At 34.4% G+C, this 15185-nt stretch overlaps 1 protein-coding gene across 1 annotated transcript; it reads left to right on the forward strand.

The window, feature by feature from the left end:
• The first annotated feature begins 4967 nt into the window (after positions 1-4967).
• Positions 4968-13560, forward strand: LOC131063226 (probable copper-transporting ATPase HMA5). The gene is made up of 7 exons (XM_057997025.2): positions 4968-5119; positions 5279-5639; positions 9643-11034; positions 11240-11494; positions 11613-11735; positions 12048-12530; positions 12756-13560. The coding sequence occupies exons 1-7, from the start codon at positions 5025-5027 to the stop codon at positions 13170-13172; spliced, it is 3126 nt and encodes a 1041-aa protein (XP_057853008.2). The 5' UTR covers positions 4968-5024; the 3' UTR covers positions 13173-13560.
• Positions 13561-15185: the final 1625 nt, after the last annotated feature.

The raw sequence follows: 15185 nt of genomic DNA on the forward strand, positions 1-15185 counted from the left end.
CTTCACTATTCGGACGATTTGTAAAATAGCTTTTGTAATGTATCTAGTCATACATGTGTATTAGCTTTTTGTTTTTAAATATTTTATAAATTTTAAATAAGTAGCTCGTGTCTATATAATTTACTTATTTTAGTTTATAAATAAAAAAGCATAGTATAGGCTTGTATTATCATTTCAAATAGTGAAATGATCTCGTTGATGATATATATTTCTATTATTAATATTTATCATATTTTATTTATTAGTAATAATTAAACTATTCTCAATTTTAATATTTAGTATGTTCTAAATTTTTAAGAAATTGTGTATTTCATTTTTATTATTTTTGTTTTGGGCTCATTTTGATTCATTAGTTTTTTTAAAATGATTTTTGTATAAATGATGAGTTTCCACATAAAAATTGACAACTAACTAAATATTTTTTTTGAGTGGGTAAGTTCTTGTCATAGGGTAGCTTCCTTTGTGTAAAGATGCACATTAAGCAAAAGAAAGCCCTTAAATATGTTTTCCCATGGATATAGAACATCCAGACAATAAGCTTACACCTCATACAATTTGTATCAATGATCTTTCTTGTCACTATTATTGGAGTTTTATTCTCCCCTGGTGTTATTGTGGAGGATCTATATATGACCACCAACTAACTTTTGTAGTTTATTTTTTTGCTCCTCTATTAGCGGTGGCAAGTTCGCATCCATGCACTTCAAGAATGTGTTTTTGATATTAGAAGCAACAAAACAAGGGTGTTGACCCTTTACACTAACAACCCATGGGCAAAATTAACAACTGGCAACACACTTACTAACAACACACAACATATCAAAAAAAAAACCTAGAAGTCTTATCAAGATAATTATAGAGATAAAAAGTCTTAGCAAAATATAACAAAAGAACTAAAAAACTAAAACCAACCAGCCAATGGCTACTTGAGTAGATTGCTCCAATCTTCAGTGAGGAACTGAAAGAGTTCCTTATAGTTTCCCTCTTTTTCAACATCTTTACCCAACACTTTCTTCGGCATTAGGCACAGGGAGGTGGTCGAGTTATGCATTACACACATGCTGAACCTAGAGATACTAACCATCTTTTGCTCCATCTCCAACACTTTCTTCTTCAAGGTCTTCAAGTCCTCCACGATAGTCTTGAAATCAACACAATTGTGTGCACTCCCCCCTTGGTGAGTGTCATCTTCCTCTGGCATAGCCTCCTAAGTCAAGTCCACAGGTTCATTTTTAACACTATCACTGTGCGTTGAACTATCACTAGTGGACTTGGTCAAACTCTCATCCTTCTCTATATCATCTGCAATATCTTCCTCATCTTCAGCAACATCATCATCATCAACAACGTCCTCCTCCTTCAATTCCTCGTCATAGTCGAACAATTTTTTTCCTTTGGTTTTGCCAACCATATGCCCAACCAACCTATTAGAGCGTCTACGATTGACTTCAAGAATTTGTTGATTATGCTTGTAATGTGTTCCTTTTTGAACTCCTTTATTTCTTTTTTCATTGTAGGGTTACTTTTCAACGCCTCTACTAAGAATACATACCCCTCCAATGCTTCACCACTTAGGATCCAGTGTAGCCTTTAATGACCTCAAGGGCCTCTCACTTGTATTTATTTTTAAGGTAGCTTGTTGTAAATAGTTTTACATAACATTTTCTCTTGAAAAATATTGATAAAGTTCGATAGAAACACCCCACAAAAAGTATGGTCATATAAATCAATTTTTTAAATTCTCCAAGAATTTGTAGCCATTTATGGCATGAATGGTGTAGTATAAACCAATGTAGAAAATGCTCTTTAATTGTTCCTATAAAGAGAGATTGTCACACTCACATTTGTTTGGAAGAGAAAAATTTACTAAATTTAACTTGTAATGAAGATTGTCACATCTTTTTAGGATCTCCTTCATGTGAATTACTTCCATCAAATTTGACAACATTAAGTAGGGTATACATGAATGCAATATTTACTATTTGTTATTGGAAACTAATTCCTTCCACCAGATGTGAGTTATTTGCCTCAATTATGTCATATTTTCTTATTTATAACATAGTTGGCTAATGTTTTTCTAGTTTGATTTGCTTCCCTATAACAATGATAGATAAAATAATTGCCCATTTTTTGGTTAGAAAGTGGTGAAATTTGTGAAAGGATATTTTTTAACTTCTAATTTTTTATACTTCTCTTTATTACCTCATTCACTACAGTAAGAGAATTCTCTTCCATGTTTATATCTCTAATACCTTTGCATTCATAGAGTTGTACAACATCCAAAGAGCTTGCAATTTGGTTTTGTTTTTCATGCCTACTTACAACTTTTTAGAAATTACATTTATTAGTTGCCATTTTCATCTTGTTGTTGTAGTTGACACCAAACATGACCAAGTTGCCATGAGAGTTACTATCAAAATTTAGCTTAACCTCACCTCTTTAAGGTGGATACTATTTTATTTTTTCTTTGTTAACCTCTTTTGTTGGCTTAACTTGGTACTACATGAATGAAGGACATATCACTTAATCTTTACTTTGTTCTATTCATATACATTTTTAGGGGCTACTTGTAGTTTTCAGTCTACCCATTCATTATCCTAATTAGGTCTATGAGTGAAAGAATGAACTTAAAATTTGTAGATTCAAAATGAGCCAACTTAAATGCTAAACATTTTTTTTTGCTAAATTGACCTAGGATAAACTCATGTAGCTACCAAAAAAGGGCATTGGAAAGATAGGATGAGATTGACCATCTATTCAGTGGATCGCTACACATAAAAATGATATTCTTACCATCACCCAATCAATCCCAACATAGAAAAGCCAAGAATTAAAGATATATTTCACTATTAGACATAAATTATACAATACATACAAAAATCCAAAATCCAAGAAACCACACCACTTGCCCATGACAAGAGTATTATCATATGTTTGTAAGTGAGAGAGAATTACCTTGGTTCCCCATAAAAGATTATTGAATTGAAACATTATAATATAGGCTGTGGGAAAATTACCTAAGCCCCTAGTCATCCTAGAACCATAATGACATTTCTTACAAATATTTTTCTTATCATGTGAAGAGACATGCAATACATCACATTAACAACCTAGAATATTGAAATTGACAATATTAGAGGGTTTTACCCTCATTTCATAAGATAACGTTACCATAGTTTGATGTACACAAAAATATTGTTTCTCAACCCATGGACATGGTTCAATAGACATTGATGAAAGCTCTCTACTTGCTTCTCCATAAATATATGATGTCTCTGTGTAATAGAAAAGTCCAAGCTGTTATAAAAAGCATTGTAGATTTGTTGATGGACTATGCCACATCAAAAATGTCATACCTACGCAATGATTGACAAGGGTCCAAGAGAAGTTTGGACATCACCTCCTTGAGACCTATAAATGGGGACTTGTGAACCTCCTTCACTAGCTTCTATATGTTTGTCACCCAAATTTGAAGCTTCAAACAAGTTATTTCCCTCTCTAATTAGTCTTTAAAATTATCTCCATATCTTCTCCACCCATTCACTCCTTCCACTTCAACCACTTGCATTAGAAACACCACTATCGTTTGCTTCCCTCCTCTTTCCCTTGCCACAGTTAGAGGGAGAATTCATTCTTCATTCCAAAATTCTCAAATGCACAATCCATTCAACAAGCACATGTCTCTAGCAAGAGCCCTATAAAAACCTATTTGCCACTTCCATGCATCATACTTCATTTGCATAACAATAGATTACATTGTTTAAATTGTGACGAAAATAAAGCTTATCATCAATATGTATATCTTCACACATCTAAAAATGATGATTGTGCTAACATTCTACCTCCTACTCGTCTTCTCACTACCATTCATCTATATCACAAACATCTTACTCATTCAAAGCCCTTATTGACTCCTAAATATGAATCATATTAATTTGTGTTCTAGAGTACCATATTTAGGAACACACTTTATGAAATTCTACGAGTATAAAATAACCTTATTTATTTAATTTCCAAACATTTAATTTAATAACACTATTGATTCCATCTTATTAAATATTTTAAGATTTATTATTTATTTATATTGGGTGTGCTGTTTTATCTTTTTTTTTTAAGAGTTGTAAATTTGTTCATTATCTCTTTCATAATGGATTATGGAGCACCATTCAAAAGGTTGATACGAAAAATTTCTACACTATTACATTCAAAAACACACTGTCAAGTATAATTGAAATATGAAAATATCATATCTATTATTTTTGTTTTTCAATTTAAATATACCCCACACCAAAAAGTTTTTTTAATAGATAAAATGTAGCCATCTCCATAATTAGTCCCCCAATAATGTTTTCTAAGTAGATAAGGCCAAGTAAAGTTTTATCATTGTCATGTGACACATGACCTATGCTATTTCAAATGACCATTATTTTTACAACTATTTTTATACATTTGTATATTGTTGAACTTGTAATCTTGTATAATTTAACTTGATTATATGCAACTACTTCCTTATTTTCATCATTATTAAAAAAAACAAATGCCCTCACTGTTATAAGAATCTTAATATATTGAACGTAATAAAAGAAAGAAATATATATATATAAGAAAGATGTATATATTAATTAAAATAAAAAGAGTATACAATATAAAATAACTATATTAATTAAAATAAAAAGAATATACAATATAAAATAACAGCTTGGTGAAAAAAAAAAAACCCTAAAGATATCAACACAAATATAAACATGTATTATAATAGCAAGATTGCTTAATAAATATGTTAAAGAAGGAATAACATATGTTAATATTAAATGATGAAAATTACCACTCAAAAATTTGAGAATATTTTATAGCTAAAATCACGAATAGGCGCGTACACGTCGTCAAATTTTAACTGAAATTCTCATAGCACACTTGGCACCTGCCATTATGGAAGGTAAAAAAGGTGGAAAAACCCGATATTGTAAAAACTTATCTCAATAAGTTGAAGAGTAAATATTTGAAAATAAAACATCTATAAATAGATGTTCGTTGAGAATAAGAATTCAATTAAATTCAGTTTGTACAGAGTTACAGACCATCTGCCTTTGACTTTGCGATGGATTAGGAATTCAGAAAGGTTAACCTCTTTAAATTCTGTTGTATATTGTATTTTTAGGAAACTTGCAAGCCAATCCACGCAACTAGATCACAGAGTTTATAGTCTTTTATTTAATGCAATGCAAATCTATTGTTTGCAATTTTGAATAATTCAGTGGTGATGTTGGGTGTTTTGCAGAGAGAAGAAAAGGAGAATAATGGCTAACAGGATTTTGGCGCTTTCTTGTTTGGGTAAGGGGAAGAAGGAAAATGGGGCGCAGGATGGATCTCATCTGGTTCTGTCTCCTCCTCCGCATTATCCGTCAATGCCCAGATACCCATTTGAATCTCCAAATCAAGGAGGTGAAGGAACATCTGCTCCTCCATCTCCAGCTTCTTTGGAGATCAGGAAAGCTCTGTTCAGGGTGGGGGGCATGCAGTGCTCTGCGTGTGCTGCTTCCATTGAAAAGGCAGTGAAGAGACTTACTGGTATCCAGGATGCTACTATCAGTGTCCTTAACAGCAAGGCCCAAGTGATTTACCATCCCGAGTTTGTCAATGTAAGGCCTCTGATCTTTGAAATTGATATGGCGGTTTATTTCCCTAAACAAATTTTATATACTTTTTAAAAATTTTGAAATTAGGGAATGTTGGGTTTATTTAGAATTTGGGTTGGACTTATGGTGGTGTATGAGATGTTTTTTTCGCTTGGAAGGCGTTGTTTGAAGTTAGAGAATGTTGAGTTTATTTGCAGCTTGGAGTTGGACTCGTGGTGGTGTTTTTAACTTGGTTTGTTGATTTGCAATTCTTGCAACGGGTTTTCATAAGTTTTTTCATGGTCTGGTAAATAGTTTCCATTTTAAGCACTGCAGGGGCTTCAGCTTAACTGTAATGGCCTGGAATACTTGAAGAAGGGCACCCAGAGCTGGATGCAGTGTATGACTTGTAATCCATATTACCTGTTAACAGGGCTTTAATATATTTGATTCTGAAGACCCCAACTTAATTGATCATTTTCTTTCTTAAGTTGATTTTGTGCTGTCTGTTTTGGTGCTTTTTCAATTCTTTGCAAATTCGGGTACTGAATTTGAGGTGTAGTCTGATTTTTTTGAATCCTGGGATTGGATTTGAAGGTGGTGTTTGAAACTAGAGAATGTTGAATTTATTTGCAGCTTGGAGTTGGACGTATGGTGGTGTTTTTAGCTTAGTTTGTTGATTTGCAATTCTTGCAACGGATTTTCATAAGTTTTTTCATGGTATGGCAAATAATTTCCATTTTAAGCCTGCAGGGGCTTCATCTTAATTGTTATGGCCTGGGACACTCGAAGATGGGCATCCAGAGTTATGGTGGTGTTTTTAGCTTAGTTTGTTGATTTGCAATTCTTGCAACGGATTTTCATAAGTTTTTTCATGGTTTGGCAAATAATTTCCATTTTAAGCCTGCAGGGGCTTCATCTTAATTGTTATGGCCTGGGACACTTGAAGATGGGCATCCAGAGTTGGATGCAGTGTATTACTTATAATCCACATTACCTGTTAACAGGGCTTTAATATATTTGAATCTGGAGCTCTGTATCAAGACCCCAACTTGATTGATCGTTTTTTTTCCTTAAGTTGATACTGTGCTCTGTTTGGTGCTTTTTCAATTCTTTGCAAATTTGGGTAATGAATTTGAGTTGTAGTCTGATTTTTTGGAGTCCTGGGATTGGATTTGAAGGTGGCGTTTGTTAATTTGGAATTTGGGAATTAGATTCGAAGTTTTTTTGTTTTTTTTTAAGTTGGGGATTGAATTCAAAGTTGTGCTTGATATTTTCAAACTAGGGGATTGGATTTGAAGGCGGTCCTTAATTATTTGAATTTGGAGATTGGATCTGAAAGCTGTGTTTGAATTTTTACCTTAAAATAGGGGATTATATCTGAAATTGGTGTTTAATGATTTTGAATTTGTTGATTACTTTGGAATCGGAATAAAAGTTGTGTTGGATCTCTTAAACTTTGACTATTGGATTTGAGGATGGTGCTTACTTTTTTGTCAATTTAGTGACTAGATTTGAAAGTGGTATTTGATTTTTTGGGGGATTTAAGTTCGTGTTTTATCATTTTGATAGGGATTGCTTCTGAAATTAGTGTTTGATGTTTTTGAATTTGTGGATGTATTTTGAAAGTGGTTTGGTTTCATTGTCTTCATGATTTAACTATGGAGGCAATGTTCAGTTAACATTTTCAACATGTGGATTTAATATACTGGTGTATTTTTTTCTTCTTTTTTTCTCAGAAGTTGAATTTGCAAGTTTCATTTGAAAAAATGTTTTGAGTTGTTTGACTTTGGGGATTGGATGTGATGGTGGTGTACAGATTCTTTGAATTTGGGTCTTAGATTTAGAGTTTGGTAGCTCAAACTTGAAATACTGGTTGGTTCCTTTCTCAGCCATGTTAGCATCCCAAAGTTCTATTCCTGTGATTGCATCTAAGGTTTTTTCCAGCTCAATAAAACAATTGAACTCTGAATAAATATTCAATCTCTTGCATCCGAGCATTTTCCATTAGCAATCCTTCTAGAATTCTCATGGTTATTACTGCATCTCTTTATAGATACAATAACTATGGCCACTAAAGACCTAAGTTATGCCTCGGCCTTTATTAAATTAATAATAAATTCTGTTGATTTCAGTGAGATTCATTATGTCCTATCCAAGAAACCATTCCTTTTGTGGATAGTTTGGAATTTCAAGCTACAAATAGCATGTTTGCTTTGGTCTTGAGGAACTATTTTTCTATTTGCATTTCATGTGTGGGTTGTGGGATGTGGGGAGGTACTTTCAAAAGTTTTTAGTGAATGCAAATCTGTTTTAAAGGTCGAAATTAAATTTGGCTTCTTTATTCCACAAAGTTTGAAACTCAGTTGTAGTTAGTTTTTCATGTTAGTTCAATCACCAAATTTTCATCAAAATATGACTAAGGTAATTTTTGAAAATTTAAGCTTTCTATACATAAGGTCAGAATTGACTATTTGCTTTGAGATTTTATTATAATTAGGGAACTAGATGATACCTTTTTCTAATGGTGGCTTTGTTTCGATTTGTTTTGGCTGCAGCTTCCTTGTCATCCTTTATATGTGACTTTGGGTTTCTCTTCTATATATTTCTTTTCAGTGTAACCCATCTTAGCAGGAAGTTCTTCCTCCTTAGAATATTTAAATCATGTGGAACTTTTAGAACTGGAGCATAGGAGCGTAGGATTCTTCCTTTTATTTTTTCACAATTTATAAATTGTTTTTTTAATGTACCAGTTACGACTTGACCCTTGGATACCTCCCATTAGCATGCTGGGGTGCTACACCACTGAGCTGCCATCCCATTTTTAGTCTTCAGCATAGGCTTTTTTTTTTGATAGCCCTCTCAAGCCACACCTCTTTGCTTGGGGATCCTAGTCTGTCTCTGATATCATGGTATTTTCTATGACCAGCTAGGACTCAAGCCGAGGACCTCCAATTAGCATGCCAAGATTCTCTACCACTGTGCATTGGCCCCTGTCTGCAGTTTGGAGTCTGGACTGTTCTTCAAATCCGGTCTCCTCTGTTCAAGAATCCTTTCACTTTGCTGACTATATACCCTCCCTTGTTCCTTATCATCTATGTTATTCTCTTATTTTATTGGAAGAGCTCTCCCATGCCATACCATCAATTCTCTTATACTGTCTGTTATAGGCCTTGGTTGATTCTGTTATATGTCTATTGCAAAAGGTCTCTGCCCTTTGAACTTCTTTCTTACTATTATTTTCTTTCTTTAGCGCAGAAATAGATTTTAAATATGAAGATTGAAAAAAATAGAAAAGCAGAAATGACAAAGCTGGGAAAACATAGCAAATATAGCATGCTTAACTTGTCAGCTTATATTTCAAAGTGACTTTAGCTGTCACCTTTTGTAGTACCAACTGTGTTTTATTTATACAAGAAACAAAAATGTAGAATAAAAGCATACCAACTTAATAAAGTTGAATTCCATGAGGGGTTTGTGTGGTATTCTTGACACTGTTGAGTAAAAGAACCCTAATAACCCGGTACAATGGAAGTAGTTTATATATAATATTATAATCTGAAACAAAATTAGATTATGGAAATCAAAGGCAATATACAATATTTCACCTCGGAAAACCCTTTTGGATAAAAAGACCTAGCACAGTAAAATCTCAGTATTGCAAAAACTCAACTGTTCTCCAAGACAATAATGAATCTCTCTTATTTTCATTAAGCATGTAGGGATATATATAGATACATCAAAAATGGTTTTCCACATTATATGAAATCATGCAAATAATAAATTTGAGTGTTTTAAAACATGGTTGAAAATAGAAAAAACCCAACTATTAAACATGGGAAGTATACAACACTTTGTCCTACAGACACCAAAGATACCTATTTGGAATTGAATCTAAAGGTTGCTTTCTAAGTTTCACATTTGCAGCATACTTTATCACAGTTGTTAATGCACTTTTTTATGAATTAATTGATTTCTCTTTTTTTGGGCTATCATTATGCTAAAATTGCTTTGCATGCTCATACAGGAGGAATTAATCAGGGAGGCTATTGAAGATGCTGGCTTTGAAGCCACCTTAAGTGAAACTGATGATGAAGAGTCTGTAATATCTGTATGTCGGCTTCGCATAAAAGGAATGACATGCACTTCATGTTCTAGTACTGTGGAATCTGCCTTGGAAAAGGTCCAGGGGGTGAAAAGGGCCGCAGTTGCTTTAGCAACAGAAGAAGCAGAAATCAGATATGACCCCAAATTGGTTAACTACAAGCAGTTAATTGATGTGATTGATGACACTGGTTTTGAAGCTTCCCTGATTAGTACTGGGGAAGATAGAAATAAGGTTCATCTCAAACTAGAGGGAATCCTCTTGGACGGCGAAATTAAATTAATTCAGAGTTCTCTTAAAGCTTTACCAGGAGTAGAAGATATAGAACTGGATATGCAACTAGAGAAACTAGTTGTGTCATACAATCCAGAAATGACAGGACCTAGAACTTTTATGGAGGTGATTGAGGAGACATGTTCTGGAAACTGCAAGGCAACTTTATTTCAACCTAAAGGGTCAGGAGGCCCTGACAGAAGTGAAGAAATTAATTGGTACCATAAGTCTTTCTTATGGAGTTTGGTTTTCACTGTACCAGTATTTCTCCTAGCCATGGTTTTTATGTATATTCCAGCAATTAAAAGAGGGCTGGAAGTAAAACTGGTGAATATGTTAATGCTTGGAGAGCTTTTAAGGTGGATATTATCAACTCCTGTGCAATTTATTATTGGTCGGCGCTTTTATACTGGTGCATACAAAGCTATACGTCATGGCTCTGCCAACATGGATGTTTTGATTGCCTTAGGAACAAATGCAGCTTATTTCTACTCGGTCTACATAGTGTTGAGGGCTGCAACTGATGCGGAGTTCAAAGGTACTGATTTTTTTGAAACCAGTGCAATGCTCATTTCTTTCATCCTTCTCGGAAAGTATTTGGAGGTTCTTGCCAAAGGGAAAACCTCGGAAGCTATTGCCAAGCTAATGGATTTAGCACCTGACACAGCTACTTTGCTCATTCATGACAGTGATGGAAATGTTGTATCAGAACGTACAATTAGCAGTCAGTTGATCCAACGGAATGATATAATCAAAATTTTGCCTGGTGAGAAAGTTCCATCTGATGGATTGGTTGTCTGGGGACAGAGTCATGTCAATGAAAGTATGATAACAGGTGAAGCTAGGCCCGTTGCAAAGCGAATGGGTGATGAAGTTATTGGCGGAACACTCAATGAAAATGGAGTGCTACACATAAGAGCTACACATGTGGGCTCTGAGACTGCTCTATCACAAATAGTCCGACTAGTTGAAGCAGCACAAATGGCAAAAGCACCAGTGCAAAAATTTGCAGACAGAATTTCAAAATTCTTTGTACCATTGGTAAGTAATCATATGCATCTTTGATAGTTTTTTAATTAGACATCCATAACATTATCTCACAACCATAATTGGACTTTTTGTCATGCTTGGAAGTGAAAAATGATTCTTTACTGTTTTGTTATTACCAAACAACAATAGATGTGAGAAAGCTGAACTCATTTCAATTTTTTGGTTTACTTTGTGTTGTACCTTGTAATATGTGCAGGTTATTACAATTTCGTTTACCACCTGGCTAGCATGGTTTGTAGCAGGAAAGGTTGGTTCATACCCCAAGTCTTGGATCCCATCTAAAATGGATGAGTTTGAGCTTGCTCTTCAATTTGGCATATCTGTCATGGTTATAGCGTGCCCCTGTGCTTTAGGTCTTGCAACACCTACTGCAGTCATGGTGGGTACTGGAGTAGGGGCCAGCCAAGGTGTTCTCATCAAAGGGGGAGGAGCACTTGAGAGTGCACATAAAGTAAGCAATTGAGTTTTTTGTCATTAAATTTAATTTTATAGTCTGGAGAAGATGAGAGTGCAGTTTAAAATATGTTAAAAATGGTTAGTCGCTGACTTTGAGGTTTGGCTGTGTGCAGGTAAACTGCATTGTTTTTGATAAGACAGGAACACTCACTGTTGGAAAACCTGTTGTTGTCAACACTCACCTCCTAAGAAACATGCTCTTACGTGATTTCTACACAGTGGTTGCTGCGGCAGAGGTGGGGCCTTATATGGAACCTATTTTCTTAAACACCAACCTTCTCTAATTACTGTTTGTTTGTTCAGTATCCTTTTCTTGTGCAAATGAATGTGTTTTTCTTTCAGTATCTCTTTATTCAATACATTGATGTGACTGGCTCTAGTAGTATAGGTTATGGTTTGACAAGGGAAAGAAGTATTCCTGTGTATTTGATTGTTTCAAATATAGCATTATTTAAATCATTAACAACAATTTGCATTGTATTGATTTGTTCTTTGAACGATTCCAATGGCTTTTCTGATTGATTAGTTGAATATTGTATTATTTCCAGGCAAACAGTGAGCATCCTTTGGCCAAGGCTGTTGTTGAGTATGCTAAAAATTTTAGGCCGGCAAGTTCAGATCTAAGCTGGTTGCCTGAAGTACAAGATTTTGTTTCCATAAGTGGCCATGGTGTCAGAGCTTTAGTGGAGAACAAGACTATTCTTGTGGGAAACACGAAGCTCATGTTAGATTCTGAAATCACTATTTCTGAAGATGCTAGTGAAAAATTGAGGGAGGCTGAAGAAATGGCTCGAACAGGAATTTTGATTTCTTTTGATGGAGAGTTGATTGGAATAATTGAAATATCAGACCCAGTCAAGCCAGAGGCACGAGATGTAGTATCCATTTTGCAGTCGATGAACATTAAGAGTATAGTGGTCACTGGAGACAACTGGGGTACAGCAAAGGCCATTGCCAAAGAGGTTGGAATTGAGACTGTCATGGCGGAAACATTACCTGAGGGTAAAGCAGATAAAGTGAAAGAGTTGCAGGTACTTTTGTCTCAGGCATCCTTTTTCAAGTGTTGAAAGCTTTAGCCAAGCATTAGTTCCCCTGGGGAATTTTGGTTGAACTACCCAAAAGGGGGATACACTTCTTTTTAGGTCATTAATAGTTTGCAATGAGATTATAGTTTTTTCTTTAAAGCAATTGCCCACGCAATTGCGAAAGTGTGTTTAATATTGATGTAGAATTTGTATCCTCTTTTGTATCTGCAGATGTCTGGTATGACAGTGGCAATGGTGGGTGATGGCATCAATGATTCACCAGCACTCGTGGCTGCTGATGTGGGAATGGCAATTGGGGCAGGTACAGATATAGCAATTGAAGCTGCAGACATTGTATTGATGAGGAGTAACCTAGAAGATGTCATTACTGCCATCGATCTTTCAAAGGTCACGTTCAAACGAATCAGACTTAACTACTTGTGGGCCTTGGGTTATAATGTAATGGGAATTCCTATAGCAGCTGGATTATTGTTTCCATTCACTGGGTTCCGTCTTCCTCCATGGATTGCAGGGGCTGCCATGGCAGCTTCTTCAGTGAGTGTTGTCTGTTGTTCGCTTTTACTGAGATATTACAAGAGGCCAAGGAAATTGGATATGCTCCAAATGCAAGCTGTCAGAGTTCAGTGACATTTGGACCATGGAGACGATGTCAAAAAATCATGGTTAAGCCAAAAAGTGGTTTGTTGTTATTGACCAATGCTAGGTCACACATGATTGCAGCATATATGTACAGTTTCTTATGCATTATTTAGACAAGTGTGGGATGCTTTTCAAATACCAACATGTAAAAGTTTGTTTTCCATAAGGATGAAGAGCATGGCAATTTGGTTGTTTGAGTGATTCAACCAACATGGCAGCCAACCAGCTATAGACATGCTGGAGGCTTTGGTGTGTCTACTGCCATGATATGGTTGTTAATAAGCAGCTTGAAAATGGGTGTGTACCTGTTTTCTGTTCTGCAATTCTGTAAATTATTATTGTAATTTGAGAAAGGTTCTTGATACTAGTCTCCATATACCCTTCTTTCTCTTATTTTAAGTATTCTCTACAAATATATTTTTAAGAACATTCACGGCTCAAACAAACAGCCTTAGTCTAAGAGTATGAAAGTGATAAACTAAAGCAAAACAAAAGCTGAATAGAAACAAACTCATCTCTTTATTCATAGCAAAGATAGATGTGGACCAAGCAACTGTTTTATAGCAAAGACAAACTGCTCGCTTGATTATTTATACCAATTTTACCAATATTCAGTTACCAAATTGAATTGCTGCACAACCAGAGGGTTTCTAATCTTAAATTTGAGTGCACATAAGAGAGCAGAACAGGGACAAGCTCAATTAAGTTTAGAAATAAATCTCTAATCTGCTTGGGTGATCTATACTGTCTAATTGTGATAATTTATGAGCTTTTTAATATTGGATATTGTATTTGCCATTATTGTGGAATTGCATATTATACTTTGCATTTGTCTGAGATGTATATGTTCTCTCTGTTCGATTCCTGAAATAAGATTTTCCACATGTGGAGCTTTTCTGTTTACTTAGAAAGAACTATCTTGTTACACCATTATCTTGACATTTTTTTTCATTTCTCAATTTAACAAAATTTCAAATACTACAGTCCAGGTTTATTGAAGTTGTTAAATTTTTATTTAGCTATATTTAATCTTGTGTTCATCTTGATTGAAATGTTTTTAGTGCAATAATGTACTAGCAAGCTGCATATTATTTGATTAGACTTGGCTCACAATCCCATGCCTAACTACAAACATTTTATGCCTTCAAATCATTTTTGGAGATGTTGCATTAACCTAGTTGGATCTCAAAGAAAATAAAAATAAACCGTGAATACATTCATTTTGAATTAAAACATATAATTATCATAGAAGAAGAATTCTACACTTCAATTCTAAAAGAGACTAAAGGAACTAAATTTTAAAACATATAATTATCGTAGAAGCATGTTTGTCAATACTATTTTTTGATATTTCTTATTGCCATTTAAGTCAACGAAAGGATGTGACTTAGGAAAACTCGTTCTCTTATCAAGTTGGCAGGCTCGCCCACAAACAGGGGATCTCATCCCCATATAATAGTGCTAAGGCTCAAACTCGCGCGAGCACATTGGATCAGTGAAGGCACAAGCTTGAGTGAAAGCACAAGCTTGAGTGAAAGCACAAGCTTGTAATCACAATGATCCAGTAGGGGTTTGAACCTTGGTGGTCACAACACCACCACCACTTAACCAACACACTATTGGAAGAAACCTCTTAAATTTAAGATATTCATCAAATTGAGACAATTTGATTTTTTATACTAACAAATTATTTTAGAACATAATCAACACTATTTATCCACCATTAATCTTAAGCAAATTACACTTATCCTCATAATTAATTATTATCTCATTCATTTCAATTATCTTATTTTCTCACACTATTTATCCACCATTAATCTTAGAGTAAATTACACTTATCCTCATAATTAATTATTATCTCATTCATTTCCATTCTCTTATTTTCTAACACTATTTTCTAAGTTGATTGTTTTGTTTAATTGATTTAAACATAACTATTTATGGAAAGATGATTATAAGAGTATTATTAAAACCATTAGAATAATGCACGTGCTTTCTTTT

The sequence above is a fragment of the Cryptomeria japonica genome, chromosome 1 (genome assembly GCF_030272615.1).
Source record: "Cryptomeria japonica chromosome 1, Sugi_1.0, whole genome shotgun sequence".
Lineage (NCBI taxonomy): Eukaryota > Viridiplantae > Streptophyta > Pinopsida > Cupressales > Cupressaceae > Cryptomeria > Cryptomeria japonica.

Bases quoted from the DNA above. Each gene is read 5' to 3' on its own strand.
- LOC131063226 (XM_057997025.2), top strand. From the start codon at position 5,025: ATGTTCGTTGAGAATAAGAATTCAATTAAATTCAGTTTGTACAGAGTT. The intron at 11,736-12,047 runs GTGGGGCCTTAT...TATTATTTCCAG, and splicing joins CAGTGGTTGCTGCGGCAGAG to GCAAACAGTGAGCATCCTTT. The intron at 12,531-12,755 runs GTACTTTTGTCT...TTGTATCTGCAG, and splicing joins ATAAAGTGAAAGAGTTGCAG to ATGTCTGGTATGACAGTGGC.